The 24,293-nt window shown below is 45.8% G+C and overlaps 1 protein-coding gene across 1 annotated transcript in view; it reads right to left on the minus strand.

Annotated features, from left to right (window-relative positions):
* Positions 1-24,293, minus strand: part of LRP8 (LDL receptor related protein 8) — a 1,071,653-nt gene that overhangs the window by 113,134 nt on the left and 934,226 nt on the right. Inside the window, exons 14-15 of the mRNA XM_086952473.1 lie at positions 4,532-4,673; positions 2,229-2,381 (exon numbers count right to left, since the gene is read on the minus strand). Coding sequence (XP_086808599.1) covers positions 2,229-2,381; positions 4,532-4,673 — 295 coding nt within the window. The remainder of the gene's footprint in view (positions 1-2,228; positions 2,382-4,531; positions 4,674-24,293) is intronic.

Raw genomic sequence — 24,293 nt, forward strand, 5'->3', positions numbered from 1 at the left:
GGAGCCGAGCCCCGGCTGCCATAAAGGAGGCACCAAGTATTGCCTCCTCTTGGCAGAAGCCAGCCAAATCCTCCCGAGCCCCCTCCCCCCAGTGCCCCCTCCCACCACTGGGCAGCCAACTCAGACCTCCACACCCCACCCCCCTCAAACGTCACCAGCCGCCTTTGCTGGCTCAAATTAAGCACTGCACTTCTTGCTTATCTATTACCAAAAGAAAGGAATCTGCATACGCAAGTGCACTCTGCTCTATTTTTGACGTCCAGGCAAATTCAGCAATTAACTTGTCCAAATGACGCTCGATTGTCTCATCCCTATACTATACATGCCAATAGACCTGATTCAGGGGCAAGACTCACACATTTTTAAGCCAAAAAGGGCTTGGTTTTGGCTTCATTTGCCTGAAATTGCCTCTTCTTCAATAGAAGTCAATGCAGGAAATACATACGCCGGATTCGTTTTTTTTAAATCTCCCCTTGGCGTCCCCCAAGGATTGTTCCTCAGCCCCACCCTCTTCAACACGTACATGAATACATGATCCCCTTCGCCAACACTGTCAGATCACACGTACTCAACATCATCTCCTACTCCGAAGACAGTCAGCTCATTCTCTCGCTGTCAGAAGACCCCTCCACCACCAGAGCCAACTTCCACAGATGTATGATGAACGTTGCCAATCGGATGGAGGACAAGCTCAGCATGGACAAGACGGAAGTCGTCATCTTTGGGACCAACTCCTCGCCATGGAATGACGCATGGTGGCTGCTGAACTCGGCCCATCCCCTGCCCCGACAGACCACGCCTGTAACCTCGGCATCATCTTGGACAGCAAGCTATTTGTGAAGTAACAGGTAAACACAGTCTAATCCGCCTGCTTACACCCCCTGCGCGTTCTCCGCAAGATCTTCAGGTAGCTACCAGTCAACACCAGAAGGACCTGTTTACCAGCAGGCTGGATTACGGGAACACACTTTACGTAGGAATCACCACATGCCTCCTGAAGAGACTACAGTCAATACAAAACTCAGCGGTCGGACTCCTCCCCGACCTCCCCAGATGAATCCACATCACACTCCACCTCATGAAGTACAAGAAGATGATCCATGCATACCAAGCTCTGCACAACGAAGGACCAGCATACATCAACAAGTGCATGAGCTTCCACCAACGGACCAGACACCTACGATCCCCCTCCCTTGCAGATACCCCCCGCATCCAGCGCGGTAACATCGGAGTACGCTCCTGATTACACTTGGCAGTCCAAGATTGCAACGACTTTCCTCTGCACCTCAGGACCGTCTCATGCCTCCAGCAATTCGGGAAAGGACTCAATACCTGGCTGTTCAAATGAACAGATCACCACGCAGCAGCTAGCAACTCCAGCGCCTTGAGCCCTTCCCAGGTAATTTGCAGTGTTCTACAAATCCTTGATTGATTGACTGACTTTCCTTTTCTAGATTGTTTACATGCATGTTAGACTAAATAGTGCTCTGAAGCAGCTGCAGAGTATTAGAAGCACAATAGGAAGACCTTTAAACTAACACATCAATAAATAAATATGCAAATAAATAAAAACATACAAAATAAATATTATTGACAGTGATGCCTTCAGAGACAAAAGACCCACCCACTAAGTTATGGACCATCACACAAACCCAACTCTTCCGTTACACTAAATTGTGACAATTTTATAGCAATTGATAAAAAAAAAGTGATTAGTACATGTTTTATCTGACATTCAATACATTTATGTGAGCCCATTTGTAAACCTTGCGTGTTGCACTTTCAGATTATTGTATAATGTGTTTTTAAGCTGCTTGTTTTGCAAGCTAGAAACCCTGTCAACAAACTATAAGTAGTATGATAATTTACGTTAATGAATGCTAATGTAGCAATATGAGGCAATGCTGGTGTTCCAAAAGTTGGAGGTAAATATAAAAAACGTAAAGATGAGCCGAGGAGGAATGTATTTTAATCTCTCTGGAGGAATTCGTGAAATGTTAATGTTTAATTCACTTTAATGCTAATGTAGACATAATGTTATCTTTTAATTAAAATATGTTGTGAAACGCAATAAAAGATAGCTGGTCTTTAAGTATGAATGAACGCTGGAAGTACAAAACCATTTTACCATTGCCATTAAAATATCACACACGAACAGTCATGCTAGCTGAGGGGATAGAAAAAAGCCCGAAGGAGACTAACGGAAGTAAACATGCAATGCACTTTACCTTTTTGGCACTTCCTCATGTCGGGGGCAAGCTCCAGTCCATCGGGGCATGCGCACGTGTACTTGGGTGAATGGAGCGTGATCTGAGGTGCAGGGAGACAGAGGTATTCGCAGCCGCCATTTTCTTCAGATCCCAAGAGGCACGAGTCAGGCGCTGCTCAAAATACCAATACCACATAGTCAGATTATTGATATTTTTAATTGAAAAACTTAGTTGGCAAGATTAAAATTGCTCACTCATGAGCCATTGACATCGCGAATCAATTAACAGTTGAATTAAATAACATACTGACCAAAGTTCAAAAGTATACATTTTTTCATAGGAAAAAAAACCAAACGTCTCTCACAGTGCACTCATGCGGAAGACCTCTCACCCGTCACTTGCACAGGCACGCCTATCGTCCTGCACAACATAAACCCACTTTTCCATACATGCCAACATTTTAGAAGAGGAAAGTGGGAGATTTTGTAAAAATAATCAGGAAATTGTTTTTTCCCATTGACTTCCATTGAGGCCTGAATTGTGTCTATTGTCCTGTATGGGACTTGAACGTGTGATGCTGCAGGATTGGATTTGAGAAATGCAGATATAGTTTTTTTCCCCATACCTGTCAGGAGCACGGAGAAAGCGATACATGGCAGACAGAGAGTGCGTGACAAAAATGTTGTGCATTGGCCTGCAGGAGCTGGTTACTGGCAGGGAATACTACGAGTCCCACCACATCAGTCCCGCCTGAAGCCCTCCGAGGAATCGGGTTAATGAATGCAGGAATCGAGAGCCGGGAGACTAGTTTTTAAATCAGTAGTCTCCCGCCTAAATCTCATACAAAAACACTCCTCCTTCAAATCTCACATCGGTACACCTCTCATGCATCGTGAGTGAGGGCCCATCTCTCACTTTGTGCTCACACAAACACAGTACTCACCCTTCACTCAGTCAAGCGCACCACTTACCCTTTACTCAGTCAGGCTCACCACTTACCCTTCACTCAGTTAGGCTAGCCACTTACCCTTCAGGCAGACAGGTGCACCACTTACCCTTGATCAGATAGGCACTCGCTCACCTGGGCACATCACTCAGCCTATACTTACAGGGGCCAACTCTCACATTGAGCTCATAAAGGTAGACTTTTTCGCTTGCACTTACATGGGTACACCACTCACACTGCACTCACAAAGGCACACTGCTCTTACAAACACACCATTCACCCACATTCACATTGGACGCATCTTTCTCCGCTCTCTCGCACAGTTACAGTGCTCACCTCGCACTCATACGAGCACACCCTTCCACCAGCACTCCTCCAGACACATATCAATCAACTCTCACATGGGCTCATTGCTTACCCTGTGCTCACACAGGCGCGGCAATCAATCTGCACTCAGATGGGCACACTGCTCACTAGGCACTTACACAGGCAGACCGCTCACTCTTCCGTCAGGCAGGCCCATGTGTCCCATTCAGGTAGACCCCACTCACACAGACAACCGTTCACACTTTTGCTTTTTATTTGGATTGCTCTTCTGTTTAAATGCTCCTGGACAACATTTAAACAGAATGTTTTCCATAAAGACAGGCTCTTTTGGCCAATGGTGGCTAATTTGCATAGCCTTTGCATTCTCAATGTGTTATTATATACTTCAATATTTTAGGGGCAATAATAAAATACAACACAGGGCATTATTGTGTCAGTCCTTCTAGATAACTGGAAGAATAGCCTACTTTGTACAAGGGCTTTTTGGGCTGCAAACGGTTGCAGAAGACCTTCATTAGCAAATTTTTAATTTCAAATATAGGTATTTCCAAAGAACCCTTTTAAAAGTCTTTCGCATTCCAAGAGAAGAGGCTGGAATAGAGTATAAGAAATCTGTCACTTGGTGGGTGAACGAACAAAAAATCCTGATATGGTTGACCTTGTGGACAGATCAGGGAACAGCACTTTACAAAACGCCCTTAACACTAAAAGTGAATTACTGGCACCTTTTAAGAAAACATCCATCATAGAACTATGAGAGAGTGTGTGGTTCTGCAGGCCAAGCAAGAATAAAGAGTAGAGAGGGATTTTGAAAAGGACAGTAATCTTCATCCTTTGATAATTGTATGCAACTATCTAGGTTTATTAATCACAACATCTTACGGTTTAATGTGTGTAGTAAAGCATCACCTGTGCGAAATAGAGTAAATTATTTTAAGCCAATTCCTTTCTCCACGCGTCACCAATGAAAAATCACAGGTTAGGAAATACTCTAAAATTTGTTGATACTAAGGAGGGGAGGAAGGGTAATAGTAACTCTGATACTTGCCTCCAGGTTGTTTCAGTTCATGTAAGATCACAATGCCATGGGGGTTATTCAAGTTTTCTGCCACGATGGAGATTTCCAGTCCATTCAACCTGTTAGCACTGAAGATTGCTTCGTTCTCAAGGTCAGTCCAAAAGACTTTATCCTGCAGATTGAAATAGACAAACCGTCAGAAGTGACCAATAATGTGCACCATCAATATATATGGCAAGGACTGACCTACAATAGGAACAATAAAGGAAAGCATTAAGCACAAAAAAATTAACTATATCACTTTAAATTCAAGTTATTTCATGTATTGCCCTTACCAATCAAAACAAGAAAGAGTGATCTTCAATCAAACATCTACATTTTCTTTTAGGGGTGAGCGTAACTCGTGAAGTGCAATCACATGGAATTCCCCCAAAATTCTGCAAGATTACTTGGAATTAAATGAAAAGAGTAAACTTATTTTCTTAATGCAAAAATGCCTGCGCAAGTCCAAAATAAACGTGAGGATGCCTTTTGCTCTAAGAAATAGCGCTGAATGCAACAGAACATGAATAACAGGAGGGAACAACTGCTTGCTCTTGGTAAATGTGCCTTTTAGGTAGGATTTCCCCCCCAACTTACTCCTGGCATCTGGCACTAGTTTCTTAGAGCAAAATGTGCCCTCCGGTCTAAAATGGACGTGAGGATGTATTTTGTGCTAAGAAATAGCTCTAAATGGGACAGAAAAGGAATAGCGAGTGTTAGCAGCTTCTTGCATTCGCTAAATGTGTTCTGGCTGTAGAATTATTTCCCCCAAATTACTTTTACTCATAACTGCGTTATTATCAGTAATTCCACGTTAAAGAGTAATGCAGCATTACCAAAAGTACAGAATACTACTGCATAAGTGAAATTCTGCCCAGGCCTATATTGGGATGAGTGGCCGCTGTGTTCACATATATTTTATATTGACCATTTCCTCTTTACGTCAGCTAGAAACATACTGACAAGTTTGATTGAGACGGTGTAATGGCAGGGTTTTTGGCTTTATTTAGCAGTGATAATAGATCATTATTCTTGCTCGCATCTAGTATAGGTATTCTTAGCCTGTGTTGGCCCTTTTAAGCCCTTTTACCAGACCTAGAAGAGGATAGCTGCTTAATATGCCTTTATTCTTGACTTTAACCTGTCTATTGCCTATTGGCTTTGACATATTAGACACATTGGTATGGTGTATGTAGGTATTCTGACAGAGCTAAGGAGCATTTCACCCCTTTCAGGCCTAAAGCTAGAGAGACTCCATCTTGATGGAAGCAGGGAGGCTTTTCAGGGCAAAGGCGAAGTTTATAGTTAAGGCTGTTTTCCACTTGGAGAGAACCGGTCTGGGCCAGCCCTTATCGGTAGGCTGTATTATTCTCTGTGTAGAAGACACAACAAAAGGCCGGCCGGCTGGTGTGTGTCCTTGATGCGAGGTGATGCAGAGACCTGGTAAGCGGAGGGCTGATGGATGGAACTTTCCATGAGGAAACAGCATTCTATATTTGTGAAGTGCAGAGGCGGAGTCAGTCAGTCAAGCAGAGGGGAGTCGAGGAGTCAGTCGAGGAGAGAGTCCAGCAGAGAGGAGAGCAGTGGAGTGGAGTTGGCAGAGAGAGAGAGAGAGGGTTCAATCTGGAGAAGAGCTGAGTTGAATAGTGAGCTGGAACTGAAGGAAGCAGTCAGAAGCAGTTGTTTATCAGGAGGAAGTGTGAATAGCTGGAGTCTGAAGTAATGCCTTTTAGAAGAGATAGAGGAGAGCTCGTGGATTAACCTATGGGAGCAGATGGGATTGGACATTGGCGCAGAGAAAGAGCGACTAAGATAGTGGAATGAACGGTGATCAGAGCGGCAGGAACTATTAAAAGATTGAAGACGCAAGGTGAAGAGACAGTTTGTGTGGGGGAGAGGAGTCCAGAGACAGAGCGATCAGCGCAGAGGTGTACCCAAGAGTGCAGGAGAGGAGAGAGAGAGCATGAGATGACCCAAGGCACAGACGAGAGAGGAACCCAGATGACAGCTAGAACAAGACTACACACTAATAAGGTGAAGGCGTTCCTGTTATATTAATTTACTTTACACTTGCATCTTGATCTTATCTTTATTCCCTGGGCTTTTGCATTGCTAATCTTTTCCCTTTCAGCGGAGTGTTCCTGTTATGTGTAATCCTTCTCTTTCAAGCGGTGTGTTCTACCTATAGCCTTTGTTAGATTTGTATTAATGTTTATATTACTATAATAAAATGTCCCCAGTTTATAACTAACTGGTGTGTAGTCCCTATTCTTGTTCACTAAAGGTAAATGGCACTTCTAGGTGTTTGCTAGATGCATGAATGGATGAGTAATCCCAATCAGGTAAGTGGTGATCACATAAATAGGGAGTGAGTGGACCTTTGATGCCAAGAGCAGGTAATACACAATAATCTGGACCCACAATCAAAGTTATTATTGTAGTTTCATCCCGAGTAGACAGCTGAGATAATATCCCAATATATATATATATGTATAGGTGTTCATAGGAATGTGGTCGTCGTTTGACACGCGGCGTTAATGAGAGCACTGGGGGGTCAAACCAGTGTTTATACCCACAGGATTGTGGCTTGAGCTAATGAGAGCACTAGGTGGTTGAACTAGTGTGGAAGTTTCGCAGGATCGCGAACGGTTTGGAAAAGGGAGCATTGGGTTCTGCAGGCCCGTGTGTAGACGCACCAGATTGTGTGTCAGATCTGCCCTAGGGTAGAACGGTCTGGGTCAGGGTGGCCGCGAGACCAACTGATGTGAATAAGTGTAGTGTAGGGTATGGATATCCCTAGTAATCAGTGAGTATTCTTAGTATCCCTATAGATTTAGTGGTGTTTTTGATAATATGAGCTTGTATATTGCGAGTTCCCTATCCTCAGGTAGGTACCAGGTGCCTGGATAGGTGGTCCTGAGGACGGAAGGTGAGTACGTTTTGGCTGGGTCACAGGGGCCCCTGGGGGCTGATCCCATCTAAACAGAAAATCCAGCCATTACAGACGGCCATCTTGTGACTGCGGCCATCTTGTGACCTGTTCCGCAAGTATATACACAGTAGGATCTGTGCAAGTCCTATATGCAGTTCTCCACTTCCCTAAAATTAATTCTATAAATTGAGGGTTGTGTGCAGTAGCTACAGCCTGTTTGATACGTTTGTGTTCATGAACTTTAATTGTAGGTCCCTCTTTGGTGCTTGTACGCATAACACTTAACACTTTCTTTTAATGAAATGTTCATCGAAGGATTGGTCGAAGTGGAGACATTTGCCGAAGGGGAACTGTTGGTGCTATCCAGAAAAGGAAAATGTTGGATGCCAGATCTAAGTTTCTTCATTCTCTGTGAACCAATCCCCTAGAGTCATTCATAGAGGGGGTGGGGAGGAAAAGAGGAGCAGAACTGAACTAGAGAAAAGACAATGAGTTATAAAGGCTCAGAATCACACACGAAGGCACAGAAGGTTATTTGACATGAAAAGTCTGGGCTACAGGATAACAAAACAGGAATATGACCGAACTCATTTTTTATCCACCATCCGAAACCCGGAACTTGTTACGAGTTTCGGGACGTCGAAGTGTGATTTGTCAGTGATTGAACCGTAAGGTGTGTAGTGGTCAAAGCCATATGGGCCATTGCAGATGTTCTGGTGACATACTGTATTAATGAGAATTCAGTATATTTCCAAGAGCATATGACCTTAAAACAAAGTATACTTGAAGTCTTGCTGAATTTAAAAAGATAAAACCTTTAAGTAATAAACTATTTAATAATTAAAATGAAAAAAAAACATGCTTAAGAACAGGTGCAGACTTTGAGTGACAATGAAGGTGTGTTGGAAGAACCATAGTCTAAGGTCCATTCGTGTGAAAAAGGGGCGCGTGGAAGTTGTCCACTGAGGCCGGGATGATAGGTTTTCATCCTCTAGTTGAAACCCACTGTCTCCACTCATGCTTCATAGACTTGGACCTAATGTTCATACAAACAGCCTATTATATATTGGCCAGATATTTTACTCGGCTACTATTATCAGGACCATATCCATGCATACTTATTGCACGTCTTCAACACACAGTCTACTATTACAAACGCATGGTTTAATATGTTCCAGATGTCTTGGAAAGCAGATATCTTGGTTTGGCGGATATTAGTTTGAATTTGCAATATAGTTACCAACACAATATTTAGCTTCGAGCTGACGTATTTTGGAACCAGTCACTGATAGAACATGCTCATGTGTGTTTAGCATGATTTTCAATTTAACAGGTAATCCATGCTGTATTCACAAATCCAAGAGTGAATTTGTACAATCTGGGCCTAGGATGTGTTAACCCGCCTTCAGATCACCTGTATGAAGCATGCAACAAGCATGGCCATGTGCTATGTCCTGTTTCAGTTGGCTACATGGGCATGCCATGCACTTAACTTTAGTGCGCCTAGGGCAAGAACTTGCGTCATGTGCTCTGATTGCTAGATATATGGGCAATGGGCTCGAAACCATGGACTCTATAATAGATGATGCCATTAGTTAGGTCATACATAATTTTATAAGTAATGTAATTGATCACGTCATCCATATTGCCTTATGTTAGTTTATAAGTAGCACATGAGTTAAGGTTTCGTAAGTAACCATAACTGGTGAATTTCAGCAGTTTTAAGGGTTAGTTTCCATCATAATCTCATTACAACTTCAAAAACCTTCAGGAAATGTTAAAGGAGTTTATAGTGTATGTTTTAGTAGCTAAGCATGATATACCACTGACAAAAAGAAATCAGTACAATTCTTGAGTTTTATAATGCTAGCCTTTGTGTGTGTGTGTACACACACACACACACACACACACGGTTATGTGCTGTGGACACTGTGCATTAAGCATGCTTGCAGAGTGAGCTCTGTTGTCTTGAAAACTGGGTGCTTTTGCATGCTATGTGATCAAATGCTTGCCATGCAGGGACTGGGTATAACCTGCGATCAGTATCCATAGCTGCAGTGCTCTGTGCCCTGCAGGTAGTGGGTGCATGGCATAAACTGCAGTCATTCGCGTGTGCTCAGTTCCCATGCAGCCATATCCGCTAACCACCAATCCTATCAGCTTTACCTTGAGGGCACTGCCTGTTGCATTTCCCTGTGTTCGGAGGGCATGGCCTTTGGCCTAGTCCTCTGCTCAGCACCCAGTTTCTCCAGACACGGATTGAAGACTTGACTTTTGAACATGCTTGGTACCGGGTACTTATTTCTACAACGCCCATAGGGTACGGACTGTTGACATGCCTTGCAGGTTCCGGCAACAGGTAATGGCAGGCATCTGGGCCCTGTACAAGTGAATTTATTACAAAAGAACCAATATGAGGTGGCCTGCCACCAGGTCCTCTTTCTACTTCTCCTGACCTGTGGATACTGGTCACAGGGCATTCCTCAAATCCACGCTGTGCACACCGTGTTCATGACCACAGTACCAATATAGATGTCCTGCATACACTGGGCCCATGGAATGACCAAACACCATTCACTCTGCCTCGTGCGGGGCCCACAGTACGCAATGATATGGTTCGCGCCAACATCCTCTGCCTTGTACTTCGAGAACACTGCAGGTGTGCATTCATTACGTCCACAGCAATCATAAGGTAAGGGCTGCAACAAATCTTGGCATCCAGCTCCCTGACTGTAGTGCATATAGGGCAAGGCCGCTATAACGAAAGCGTGGCCCAAAATGTGTTTATTGGTCGGCTAATCAAATAATTTCGTTTTCTTCAAACAAAGTAATTTTCAACCCTTCAGGGTGTGTCCTGGTTCCCCATCAAGGTGGAGTGTCTACCTTCCCTCACTGTGACTTGTCTCCTCACATTCTGTTTTTCTCACCTAGGCCCTTGCAGCTTATTTGAGGCTAGCAAACAAAAGATATCTGCCGGAGCAAAAAGGCTCAACCTCTGGCATTCCATCACATGGCCAGCTACGATACAAAATTCAATTAGTGTAACCAGATGGCTAACCCAACGGTCTTGTTTATAATGGTTTTGCACTTTTTAGGTCTCGCGTTGACAGCATATGCACGGTATCTTCAAGACATTTTGTTTACTGTTAGTGGGCTTGGAAACCTCCTATTACTTACCATTGAGGGGCTTCAAACCCACTCTAAATTGCTTGCTTTGTGCTAATCAGTTCTGCTGTCGGCACTTACCTATTCTTGCACGGCCCAAGTGCTTGTGCCTTATAGTGCTCGCACTTTTGGGACCAACTTTTTTCTTTTTTTGAGCCACTCTACAGAGTGCATCTTTCAGTGCTTAATTTGTCAAATAACTGCCAGGACCCTGACCAGGAGGCCACTGCAGCCTTCACCATCCACTACCCCATCATCATTGCCAATGACGATGCCAAAACAATTCTAACCATCTCTCTCGCCTGCAAGTCCGACAGTTCACATTATTCCAGGTACCCAAAGCTAAAGGAATGACTGGTGAGGCAGGTATTAGTATTTTATTATGTATATTGTATTCATGAACAACTGTTGCTCTGTTCATCTCTAAATTAGATGAGCAGCGCTACCATGTGGCAGAGTGTCATAAGTGTGGTGATGACAATTTAGTGCTGGTGCCGATCACCGAAAACCAACTGAGTGCCCGTGCCGTGCACTAGAAACCACCAGCTCAAATTAAGCACTGGCATATTTCCTAGCTTGCTCGGTCGTTTGCTTGTTCTTTTAGGCTGTCCAGCTTAACTTCATCTCGTCAGTACTCGCTATCTGTAAACAGGCCTTTAATTCTTGTTCTTATCTTGTCTATTTTCTGTGCATTCAAAGACAGAGGTCAAATTTCAGGCTTTGTACTCCGAGGGAACTTGGTGTTTACTTTTCTTTTGTTGACTTTAAAGTGAGAGAATTTATGTGACAGTCTATCCTGTTGAGCCGACCACAACCTACCCCACTCCATTCCAAACTACCCTACTCTAATCCACCCAGTCTAATCCACTCCAAGTACTCCGCTCTAGGAAATCCACCCCACTCTACTTTAATCCACCCAATCTACCCCACTCCAAGTATGCCACTCCAGTCTTCTCCACTCCACTCTACCCAATGTAATGTTTTTCAATATACCCCACTTTACTCTACTCCAATCCACCCATTTCAATCTGCCCCAATATACTTCACTCCACTCTACCCTGATCTACCCCACTCCTATCTACAGCAATCCACCCATATCTTCTCCTATCTACCCCAACCCACCCAAATGTTCCTGCAATCTACCCCACTCCACAATCTACCTTACTCCACTAAAATCTACCCCTCCACTGCAAACTACTCCACCCCACTCCAATCTACCCCAATCCAATCTACCTCACTCCACTACAATCTACCCCACTCTACACCACTACTCTACCCCAATCTTCCCAACTCCAGCCTACCTCACTTTACCCTAATATACACCACTACAATCTACCCCACTGTACCCCACTCTAAACCAATCTATCCACTCCACACTACATCAATTTACCCCGCTCTACTCTAAACTAATCTACCCAACTCCATGCTACCCAACTCTACCGCACTCCACGCTACTCTAAACCAACGTACCCCACTCCATGCTCTCCCAGTCTACCCCACTCCTCACTACTCCAATCTACCCCATTTCACTCTACCCCACACCACGCAACTAACGTTCAGCCATGCTGAACAGCAGCCACACTGGTGTTCAACATGTCTAGAACACATTGCTAAAGCCAATTGCTCTTGCATAGTTGAGCCCTATTGGTTTTGCCAATGCATGTTTTGGGAGATTTCGTTAAAAAGGAGCGGTATTACACCAAACCACAAAGGGAAATCCCTAGGGCTAAGCTTTGGGAATATGCTACAATTAATATTTGTCTGTGAAGTTTTTAAAGTTTGTAAACATTGTAAGTCTGTCAACGTTGGAATTGTTTTTCTATTAGCAAAATTCCTTTAAAAATGTTTTCCCACAAAACAAAAAAAAAACGGTTTTGTGAAAGGACTTTTACTGCAGAAATAGATTTTTGTAGGGTTTTTCTAACGCAAAGCCTAAGTTTGAGAGATTCCATTACCTACATTTGTTTTCAGAAAACTTTGTAACTTTCACGAACCTTCCGAATTGTTGCAAAGTTTTACAAACAACTTGACAAAGGCTTTGTAACGTTCCACACCTCATAAAATTGCCCTTCATGGCAAATCTGAAGATGAAGATAGTCCTTCCCATGTTTTTTTTACAATATATTAACAAAGTTTTATAAGTGGCAAACACTTCAGAGCTCTGATAGCGTTGTTGTGGCTTAAGAACAATCTTAACAAAAATGTTCTTTTGGAACTTCGAATGCAGAAAAATAACTTTTGCAAAACATATGCAGATTCGTCACACAGAAGAATCTGCAAAAGCACAATTGAAGCAAGTCTGTTTCGTCTGGAGTAAATGTATTTACTCCTAACCAGGGGTGGCTGGTATCCCCCCTTTGCAAGTAGTGAGGCGAGCAAAGCGACTCACCACTCCCAAACAAACAAAATTAACCAACCCCTCCTTCCAAAAGGCCAAAAGAAAACAAACCCTCCCTCCAAAAGCCCAAATACAAAGAAACTCTTCCTCCAAAAGCCCAAAATTAAACACAAACATGCATTACATATTTATTGGAAATATAAGTAAGTTGTACTTACCCACGGGCTACGACGCGTCCTCCTAATTCTTCTCTTGCAGTCTGTGGCAGGAAGAGCTCCCCTAACCAATCCAGCCGCTGCTCTCATGCTGTTAATAAGCATGAATGGAGGACCAGGATTGGATGGAGCGGGTTGCACCAGCACTCCTTCAAGCCCTGGAGGTCTATGCTTGCTCTCCACACAGATGTCTAAGACAGCTGCATGGAGAGCAGAAAAGTGCGCATGTCAGGCTGGCCGTCATAAGACAGCCGGACAAACTGACATGCATACTTTGCAGTGTCTGGCCAGTCCTCCAAGCTGCCAATTAGCAGCAGAGCACAGTCAGAACACGCCCCCATTTCTTCTTGCTCGGGGGCAGGCTAGAGGCTGCTGCGAGCCGCACTAAGGTTTAAAAAATGAAATGCTAATGAAATCATTTTGTTGACATTTTATTTTTAACACTTCTGCGGCTCGCATTGGGTGGAGGTACGACGCTACCCAATAAAGAAACCGCTGCTGCTCATAACAAAAGAATCTCTACCGTGGACCTATAGAGCATTCTGTCCAGAAGCAAGTACTCTAGACACACCTGACAGCCGGGCAACAGACTTACCTTGCCTTAGATCGAGGATACAAACATTATGCCACTATCAGGTAGATGCATCAAGCATTTTTGCAAACGCAAACGGTGCGAATCGCAAAATTCGGCCGTTTGCGCCCGCAAAAATGGCATTTGAGATGCATCAAGGGTTAATGCACTCGCAATTTAAGAATTTGCAAATAATTGCGAGTTCTCAAATTGCGATTGCATTTAAGGAATCGCAATTTGCGATTCCTTAAATGCAATGCATGAACCATTCCAAGATTGCGAATTTGCAATCTGGGGTCGCTATTTACCGCGAATTCAAATTACGTGGTAAATAGCAAAAACTTAGAAATATGCCCATAGGAATGAATGGGAAAGCCATTCCTTATTTGCAATTCGCAATTAGCGAATCGCAAATAAGGAATCAGTAGGAATCGCAAATAACATTGCGATTCCTACATGCATCCCGTTTTGCGAGTCTTTAATAGCGAATCCTTAAAATTCGCTATTAAGGACTCGCAAAACATAACTGATGCATCTGGGGGTATGACATTTTCTTCTGTATTATAGCGTTTACCAGTATCTTTTTTCAATTTCTTTTTTTTTTACATCAATATTTTTACTCCATCATCTTACATCCACTGCGAACACTAATCTTTTATGGGTCTGTAAATAGGGAGTTTTTGTCTGAAAATTGGGAATTTCTCCTGGGAGTTATCACATTTCGTTTCCCTGCTCATCAGTGCATAATAAGAAACACCGCTGATTAGTCAGCACAACATCCCAAACGCATTTGCAAGCGGCGCAGTCGTAAATCAGGCGCCTCAGGAGGCTGCTGATTAAAGCCTGCGGAGTCGATGAAGGTGTGAAGACAACAACTGAGGGAAACATTTAGAAAACATCAGCAGACTCGCCCAGAGTGTGCCAACGGTGAGATGAAGCCAGAGCAGGCTTCGCGGAGTCGCAGTGATTTAGTTGGGCACTCTGCCTGTCTCTGGGGCGTAGGCGTCAATCACATTAGAGGGATTCATCCTGGTAGCACACACATTACACGCCTAACTCAGTTGTTCATCACCGACACCTTTAGGCACAAAACTCTGTTGCTCTTGCCAACATCTTACAGTCGGAAGACGTGCGCATAATTCAAAATGGCTGCCAAATTATCCCTCTGTTGGTCATGTATGGACTTCAGACGTTCATGCATGATTGTGGTGTCTGATGCAGTTGATCACAGTAGCACTGGAAGCCTTGACAAACTTCCCAAACCAATCTTTTCGATGCAATGTGTTTGAAATGCATACCTGCTTGAAAACAGGTTGTAGTATTAATTGAATAGATCACTGATATATCTTGCAAGCACAATATTCACGTATGGGCAATACAATATTTGAGATAGGGGCTACCACTAGGTGGGACCACAAGTGGTGAGCCCTTGGCTGGTTTCTTTTTGTCAACTTGAAAGGAAAGAGGCGGGTGATAGTGGAGGCTGCCTGACTGTCAGACATAAATTCCAAATCTGTGTATAGGGTTCTCTCCATTTGTGCAAGGGCAGGGAGTAGCAGGATTATTTGAGTCAGGCATAATGGGAGGGCATAAGTGGTGCATTAATAAAAGGCACTGGCGCTTCTTAGCCTCTCAAGACAGCAGCAGCACCTAAGGAGTGATAAGAGCTGGGCAGGCCTGTTATTCCCCAGGCCATCTTGCCAGTGGGCAGGAGCCAGTGGCGGAGGTAGCTAGACAAGTTGCTGCCGAATGTAAGAGCGGGGGTGGGCTGGCGAGACCTGCGGCACCCGCCACACAGCCATAAGGGGGGGTGCTGGTGATGCCGCAGGTAGAAGCAGGAGGGGACGGAGGCCGGCACTCCCAAAACTCAGGGCTGTCTGGGGCAGACCACCCACTTGCTACGCCCCTGGCAGAAGCACATTGAGATTTTTGGAAGCCGAGGGCCGCACTTGGGGCTTCTGTCACTTTCCCCAGCTCCCACTTGCAGCAGGCACTGGGAGGCTAAGAGAGAGAGAGGAGAGAGAGAAAGAGAGAAAGAGAGAGAGAGAGAAGAGAGAGAGAGAGAGAGGAGAGAGAAGAGAGAGAGAGAGAGAGAGAGAGAGAGAGAGAGAGAGAATGAATATATTTGGAGAGGGGAAAGAGGGAAAATGGATGTTTTGAAAGAGATGACATGGGGAGATGAAGAGAGGCTGGTTTGAGCATTTTTGCCAGGGCTGCTGTTGGTTCTCCATTCTAGACCTGAGAGTGATCCGCTGTGTCAGGTGTGGTAATTTGGAAGGCAAAACCCAGCAAGAACTGTTATGGAGTATGACGCTGAACACCCTGCTGAGTTGTAACTAGGCTGCACCATAAGAGCAGGTAGAACAAGTGATAAAATAAGATGAGCGATTGCAGAAGGGTAGTACTCAAACTCAGGAGCATAAGAGAAGTGAACAGCAACAACCTAAGAGGTACTAGAAGCGGTTATCCGGCTGGCTCAGGCGGTCTCTAGATAAAAACACATCCCAAGCCACATAACATGTGTATTTGTAAAGCGCACGTTCACACATAGGTCTCTTGGTGTTGAATAAACATCAGTTACTGTTAACCAACACAATAGTATTCATTTTATCGACCTCAGATGGATGAAAGGCTGAGTGGACCTGCCGGGATTTGAACCTGTGACCATGAGGTCGAACACAGGCCCCTGCAGTGGATGCATTAGTCCACTGGGCCACCAGATCCAGTGCACACATCAAGGACAAATGCACACAACCATGAGCTCGGGTGATGCTGCCAGATTAGAGTACACAAGAGTCATGGAAAGACTGCAGCATCAGCATAATAAAAGATAGACGCATCAGAGATAATGTGGTAAGAGAAACAAGCTAAAGGGACAATATGAGGCAAGGAACAGAGGGCCTAAATTGGAGTTTGGCAGACGGGATACGTTGCCACAAATGTGGTGGGGTACCGTGTCTGAAACTGATGACCTACTCACTCTAGAGGCAAGAGACCATCATGTCTCTGTCAGAGGTACCCTCGCTGGCTCTACTTGTCTGCCCTATTTAGAGCAGATGGTCTGATGTGTGAGGGTGTCAGGGTAATTCATCGTTTAAAAAAAAAGTGCTGTGCGGCTGCGTGAAACACGGAAGACACTTTGCAAACGTTCAATGCCAAGGGGAGAGGAGTTGGCCTACCGGCGAGGGCGGTCAACCTCGAATCTGGGGAACTGTGTTTGAGTCTCGGCAATGACGCTGAACATCCTGTGATTCTGGGCAAATCCCTTAATCTCCCCGTGCCTAACAAAAATTAGTGTGTCCTCATGTACTGCAACTGGTGCTATGTAAAGAGCTCTGATCAAATTTGCGCTATAAAAAACTCTGCAAAATAAAAAAAAATGTCAATTGCCTTCAGAGGTGGAGCTGTGGCAGAGGCTCTCCTGAAGGCACAGATCTCCACTAGGACGGCAGACATCTTTAAATATGGCAGACGGTAGTCCGATAGGGCAGCTGAAGTTACTACCATCACTCCCCAGGCAGATGGTTGGTCACCTGCTAAACTTTAAACCAGGCCCAGGGTTACCAGGAGCACCATGAGTGGGGACACGAGGGTAGAAGACATTAGGGAAAGAAGAGGAAAGTCCCAGGTGGGGGCAAACAGGGTGGAAGTAAGGAAGGTTTCCTGAAATACCACCAGACTGGCTGAAAGGGCAACTAGGAAAACAGGAGAGCAGGCAGATCAAGTATGCCGTAAGGGGTGGGTGATGGTTCTGACATCAAGAGCACTACAGTCAGAATAAGATGAAGCCCAAGAACATTAGGAGGAACAAAACCTAGTTTAAAACTATCCAGAGCACAAAGCAAAAGCCACACCTGCTCCTTGCTCAACTAAGGTGCCATTTAAGCCAGTAAAGACCCTCGCTCCAGCTCCCAATCACAAGGATAGCATCAGGTGACAGAATGCAACTGAGGGATACGGCTGATCACTGGAACGAATCGTAAAACGTGAATGGGTACTAAATCAATCAATCAATCACATATTTGTAGAGCGCACTAATCACCCGTGAGGGTCTCAAGGCGCTGAGCGGGGGAGTGGGGGGCAGCTACTGCTCGAACAGCCAGGTCTTGAGAAGTCTCCTGAAGGTCAGCAGGTCCTGGGTTTGTCGCAGCTGTGTGGGGAGGGTGTCCCATGTCTTGGCTGCGAGGTAGGAGAGGGATCTGCCGCCAGTGCTGGTCCTGTGGATGCGTGGGACGGTGGCGATGGCAAGGTCGGCGGAGCGAAGCCGGCGGTTCGGGGTGTAGAAGGTGGGACGCTTGACATATGAAAGCATGCTGCAGGTTCAAGAACAATTTCAAGGCCGAAACAAAGTCTAGGGGTACGCTAGTGAGTGGGAAGTTGGAAGAATCACGACACAGGGGCAGCAACTACAAATGACAGAAAACCTACAGAAGTATGCACATAAAAGCTAACCGGAAAAGACAGGACTTGCGTCCATTGAGTAGATGACGCCATTGATGGTAAGGGAACTCTCTCAAGTTTACCAATATCTAATGATCAACTAATGAAACTGTCCGATTGTGTGCATTGCAGAACCAAGCCGATCAGTAGAGCATGTTCAACCACTTCTTTTCACCAAATTTGTCTATGAATGTCACTAAGCAACACCACATCCTTCAGGCATATGAAGATGCTGAGAAAATGAATGGAGAATTCACCAACAAAAAGAAGCGCTCAGTTAGATACGTTGAACAAGTGGTACAGAGGTCAGGGAATACGTGGGCAGTGAGAGCTGGTTTTGGGGAGAGTGAATGTTGGAAGTGTGTGTTTAGGAAGGGCGTGTGTGTGTTTAGGGAGGTCAAGGGTGCAGAGAAAGTACGTAGGCATGTGGAGTCCCACATGCAAGCAAAAAAGTTTCTGGGTAGGGATAACTCAGGCAGCGAGAGAGCAGGCAGGAAGTAGAAACCATGTGGGCAGGTTTATGAAATGGTACAGAAGCATGCGGGTAGATTCTGGGTAGGAAGATGGTGCTAGATGTTCCTGCACCATGAATGCCACTGGATAAACCTTTTTTGTAACCTCAGAGGTGGGTCCAGTTATCTTAGCATCAAACTGGCCTTGGAATGTCTCTTTGAACTTTTTGAAGGTTTCCACTGAATTGTTTGCAGAAGCAGTCTCCCCTTGATGACATTACAGCCCTGCTCTTGAAAGCCGAACCAATTTGTTTTACTCTGAACATTGATAACATCTGAGCCTCATCCTTCAGAAGAGTGTCATGCTCAGCTCATGCTCTCATTGTTGGCTTTCTTTTTGCGTTCCGCTCTTCGCTCTGGCCGGAGTGGTCGCTCCCAGTGCCCCTGGCGTCTACTGGTATCGTTGGGCAGCGCTTTTTGTTGATTTTGCCTCCTCACTATTGCCTACAACTCTGCCTGGCTGCCGCTTTGCTTTTAATGCGCTTTGGCTTTTAGATTGTAAATTTCTGCTGTGTTAGCGCGTTCTCCCCAAGCGCTCTGTTGTGCTCCCCCCTCCTCCATTTTGTTTGTTGTTGTCGTCTTGTGCAGCCCGCCCCACCTCCCAGCTGAGCCGCCCTCGCCCCTCCCCCTCCACCTTCCATTTATGACAGTAGTTCCCGCGCGCAACGTTCACGCGCAGCGACCGCGCCCAATCCGCGCCGAAGGTGCGCCAAAGGTAAGCCCGTCTACGCCCGTCCGCGCCTGGACCGCGCCCAGCGCCAGACCCCCTGCCCCTCGCGCTGCCCAGCCCTCCCGCATTACCTACGATGCCACCACCCTCCTAGCCCTCAACCCCGGCCGTTCCCCCAACTGCGTCCAAGCCGCTCCTGGACACACCCATGGTCCTTTCTCATGCTACTCCTGCAAATTCATCGGTACGTCACCAACTCCGCTTCGATCTCACCTCAGATTCCCGACACCAACCACCTACAATGCATCCTTCTCAACACCTGATCGGTCCACAGGCACGCCATTGACCTATGGAATCTACTAGACACCATCTCTCCAGACGTCCCCTTCCTAACAGAAACATGGATGAACGCTTCCTCCGCCCCAGATATCACCATTGCCATCCCTGAAGAATATAAGATCACACGCAAGGACCGTACCGGCCACACAGGAGGAGGAATCGCTATCGTCCATAAAAAATCTATCCACATCTCAACCAGCTCTGACGTCAATCTCGCCAACTCTGAACACCTTCACTTCCAGATCCACATCGACCCCAAGACCACACTCAGAGGCACCCTCCTCTACAGACCACCAGGACCCCGCGCAAAATTCAGTGAAGACATCACGGACTTCATCACTCCACACGCGCTCCCCTCCAAAGATTACATCCTTCTGGGAGACCTCAACTTTCACCTTGAAAAGAACAACGACCGCAACACCACCACCCTCTTGGACAACCTCGCCAACCTCGGACTTAAACAACTGGTCACTTCCCCCACCCACATCGCAGGCCACACTCTCGACCCTATCTTCACCTCCAGCAACCATGTCTCCTTCAGCCACACCACGGATCTCCTCTGGACTGACCACAGCTGCGTTCACTTCACCTACAACAAGCCGAAACCCATCAACCACCCCCAACCAACTCTGCAAAGAAACTGGAACAAAATCACCATCGACCAGATCTCCTCATCGCTCCTTCTAAACACCCCAGCCCACTCTTCTAACCCAGACCAAGCCGCCACCAACTTCACCCTATGGTTATCCAACAGCGCCGACATCCTAGCACCACTGAAAAAACGTCAAAGCAAACCTGGCAGCAAGAAGGCCTCATGGTTCAACGATGATCTTAAGAAGTCCAAGAAACTCTGCCGCTCCCTTGAAAAGGCCTGGAAAAATACAAGGAAAAGCACTTGAATGGATCACCTCGTTCCTCACCGGAAGATCCCAGAGAGTCCGCCTTCCACCATTCAAGTCCGAGGCCACTGAAGTCATCTGTGGCGTACCACAAGGATCCTCACTCAGTCCCACCCTCTTCAACGTATACATGAGCCCCCTCGCGGCCATCGCACGCCAACACAACCTCAACATCATCTCTTACGCGGATGACACTCAACTGATCCTTTCTCTCACCAATGACCCCAGCACCGCCAAAACTAACCTACACGAAGGAATGAAAGAAGTTGCCGAATGGATGAAACACAGCCGTCTGAAACTGAACTCAGATAAAACAGAAGTCCTCATCTTAGGTACATCCCCCTCTGCATGGGACGACTCTTGGTGGCCGGAAGCCCTTGGAAAAGCACCCATCCCGACAGACCACGCACGGAACCTAGGCGTTATCCTGGATTCTTCACTTTCAATGAACAGACAAGTCAGCGCCGTCTCCTCATCCTGCTTCAACATTCTTCGCATGCTCAAAAAAACATTTCGCTGGATCCCCACCGAAACAAGAAAAACAGTCACCCATGCTCTGGTCACGAGCCGACTGGACTACGGAAACACCCTCTACGCAGGTACTACCGCTAAACTCCAGAAAAAACTCCAACGAATCCAAAACGCCTCAGCCAGGATCATATTAGACATCCCGCGCAACAAACACATCTCTGGTCACCTGAAAAACCTCCACTGGTTACCCGTCAATAAGAGGATCACTTTCCGACTTCTAACCCACGCACACAAATCACTCTACGATATCGGACCAGAATGCCTCAACTCACGAATGTCCTTCTACACCCCCTCCCGCCAACTACGTTCTTCCAGCCAAGCCCTCGCCACTGTACCTCGCATCAACAAGACCACCATGGGAGGTAGATCCTTCTCATACCTGGCAGCTAAAACATGGAACTCACTCCCCACTTACCTTCGCCTTACCCAGAACCACCTAGCATTCAGAAAGCAACTTAAAACGTGGAAATTTGACAAGTAATCCTCCTCCCCTCCCTAAGCGCCTTGAGACCCTCTGGGTATGTAGTGCGCTATATAAATTCTTTGACTTGACTTGACTTGATCTCCATCCTGCTATTCAGAGGATGTGGTCTGACGGCTAGACTGCCGACTTTGGAGCTGGGAAACCAAGGTTCGAGCCTGTCATTCTGGGCAAATCACTTAATCTCCCCGTGCCTACCAAAAAACAAATAAAAAATAAAAAAAGGTGTCCTTCTGTAACTTAACTGATGCTCAAGTAAAGCGCTCCAATACCTCTAGGTTGAGATTGCGCTATATAAATCTGCAAAAAAAAATAAAAAATACAGAAGGGACCTGGGTTGAATGATTAGAGATGGTGCTCACATATACCTCAGCCAAGCAACCTTGTAACACTGGAGCATTTTGTTGAACTTTTAGTTGCACTATGGATCTCAGGACAAAAGGTCAATATTGTAGTTATGTGGTGTGCATTTGCTTTTCAGTGATGCATGGAATCCTTTTTAGGGTCTTTGTGAACTTCTACAGTTCCCAAATTTGTAAGGTTCCATTGAAGGGGGATACTTCAGTGCTTTAGCAGCGCTGGGATGCCTCCGGGTAACCACGCGCTATATAAATGAGTATTCATTCATTTACCTCACACATTTATAAACATACTCCCTCACAGTACTTGACTTGAAATGATTGGTGATTGACATTTTTGATCTCTTTGTGAAACCTTTGGGTGATTAGCATCCTTTCTCAGCTTTGCATATGAAGAAATCCCCAACAAGTGGGTACCGGGAGCAATTAGCCCATGGCCACTAATAGAAGAGGACCATTCAAGGTGCTGCAGAAGTTTATGTTCAACATCCCCCACTGGACCAAACTCCGATCTGTAGACATGATCGGGGCTGGGCTTCTGCCAGCCAGTTACTTGGTAGATCTTTCATTGTTATCTTTCTATCTTCACCAGGAGAGCCATTCCAGGTAACCGCACAGTTTCTGTATCATAGAATGTTTGGCCATGTCTTTATGCCTACCAAATGCATGCTGGACAAATGGAAATTTCAGTGCGCTCTTTATCGCTAAACAGTAGCATGTCATAACTTTTCTTCCACTAATATGTACAGTTGAAGTCTGATATTTGTGAACATCGGCATTGTCGGTTCTTCAGCAGTTCACCTGCATGAGGTTTCTTCATGGATTGCCACGATGATGTGCCTGGATGGAAACTTTCAAACAGTCATTCTCTAAGGTGGCTTAAACTATTATGATTTCAGATGCCAGTAACTAAGCCAGAATGCAGAAATGGGAAAACTAAAAGAATGTGAGTAGATTTTTATAGATAATGCCTCCCTGAAGAGATGAAGTTGGAATATTTTGTTATTCTGAGTGGATGTCTGGTCAGTCTCAAACTGGCACCCATATAATTGCAGGATCAATTTTCTGATTTGAGTGAGGAGGCAATAGAAGCAATGGGGAAGCCTGCTTGCCAAAACTGTTGTGCCCTGTGAGGAAGAGGAAATTGTTTAAGGGAGCAAAGTCCAAAGGGAAATCCTGTTGAGTGGATTCCCTTAGCGAAGTGTGAGCAGACGGCTGCTGCATTGCCCATGTGTAGGGAAAGCCGGCGACCCTCAAATGCCAGAGTGAAGCAAGCAGTGATAGTCGCTGTGCCAGACGGGTCATCTCTCTTGTGCAGTGAGGGACCTGTGACCTCAGGAGGGACCACCATGAAGAGACTGCCGTACTGGGAAGGCTATCGGCCATGTGCAATGTAAAGCTTGCAACCCCATATGCCATGAGGCACGCATTGAAGAGAGCGCCATGCTGAGCAGGCCGTAGTCTGTGGGAGGTGGTGAGCTGGAGGGTCTGGATGGCAGAAGTGGCCACCATGAGGAAATCTGCTGTGCCTATCGGGTCGGAGCTTGTGTGCAGTAGAAAGAGGGTGACCCTGTATGTCATAGGAGAACAACAGGACCAAGCAAGAAGTGTGCCCTGATTTGGATTGTCACTGAAAGAGAGAGGCCATGATGGGGGCCACTACGGACCTGCATCATAACGGAGGACCAGCATCAGGACCTTTGCACTACTCCCCCTCCCACCCCCCCACTCGCCATGGCAAGGACAATAAAAAACCTACCCAGCTTGGAGGAGCCACGAACATTCTCCAGTTGTTGCGTTGCATGACCGGGTGTGAGGACCTTGAGGACTGCCAAGAGCATGCCCACCTCGGCCACATGAAGATAACTTACCAGAGAGAGCTGCTGCAGCACAAGCACCAACTCTGACTTCTAGCGGGGCTTAACCTGAATGTGGCCTATAGTGAATGGGGAATAACTACTATCTGTAGAACGAGGAGGGAGTGGGACTGGGTAACCAATTAAAGAAACGCTAGAGCCCTGACCTCGGGAGACTGTGGAAGTTGTTTGTGAATGTTGTATTTCCCTTTGTGGTACTAGCTGTAAAATCAATACTTTTTTTCATGAAAGTAAGCAAATGACTGGACAATCATTTACTGTTGCGTGTATTTTGAGTTATGAACCTGCGTTCATTCCCTGTATCTACCTTCTTCCGCGCCCCTTCTCCCCCGAGAAGCCTGGGACTGCTTGAACAGCACAACCACTGAGAGTCAAGTGCTGAAGGGGTACTTGGCCCAGTTGCTTAGGATCCATAATAGGT

The sequence above is a fragment of the Lissotriton vulgaris genome, chromosome 1_1 (assembly GCF_964263255.1).
Source record: "Lissotriton vulgaris chromosome 1_1, aLisVul1.2, whole genome shotgun sequence".
In the NCBI taxonomy this organism is placed as follows: Eukaryota; Metazoa; Chordata; class Amphibia; order Caudata; family Salamandridae; genus Lissotriton; species Lissotriton vulgaris.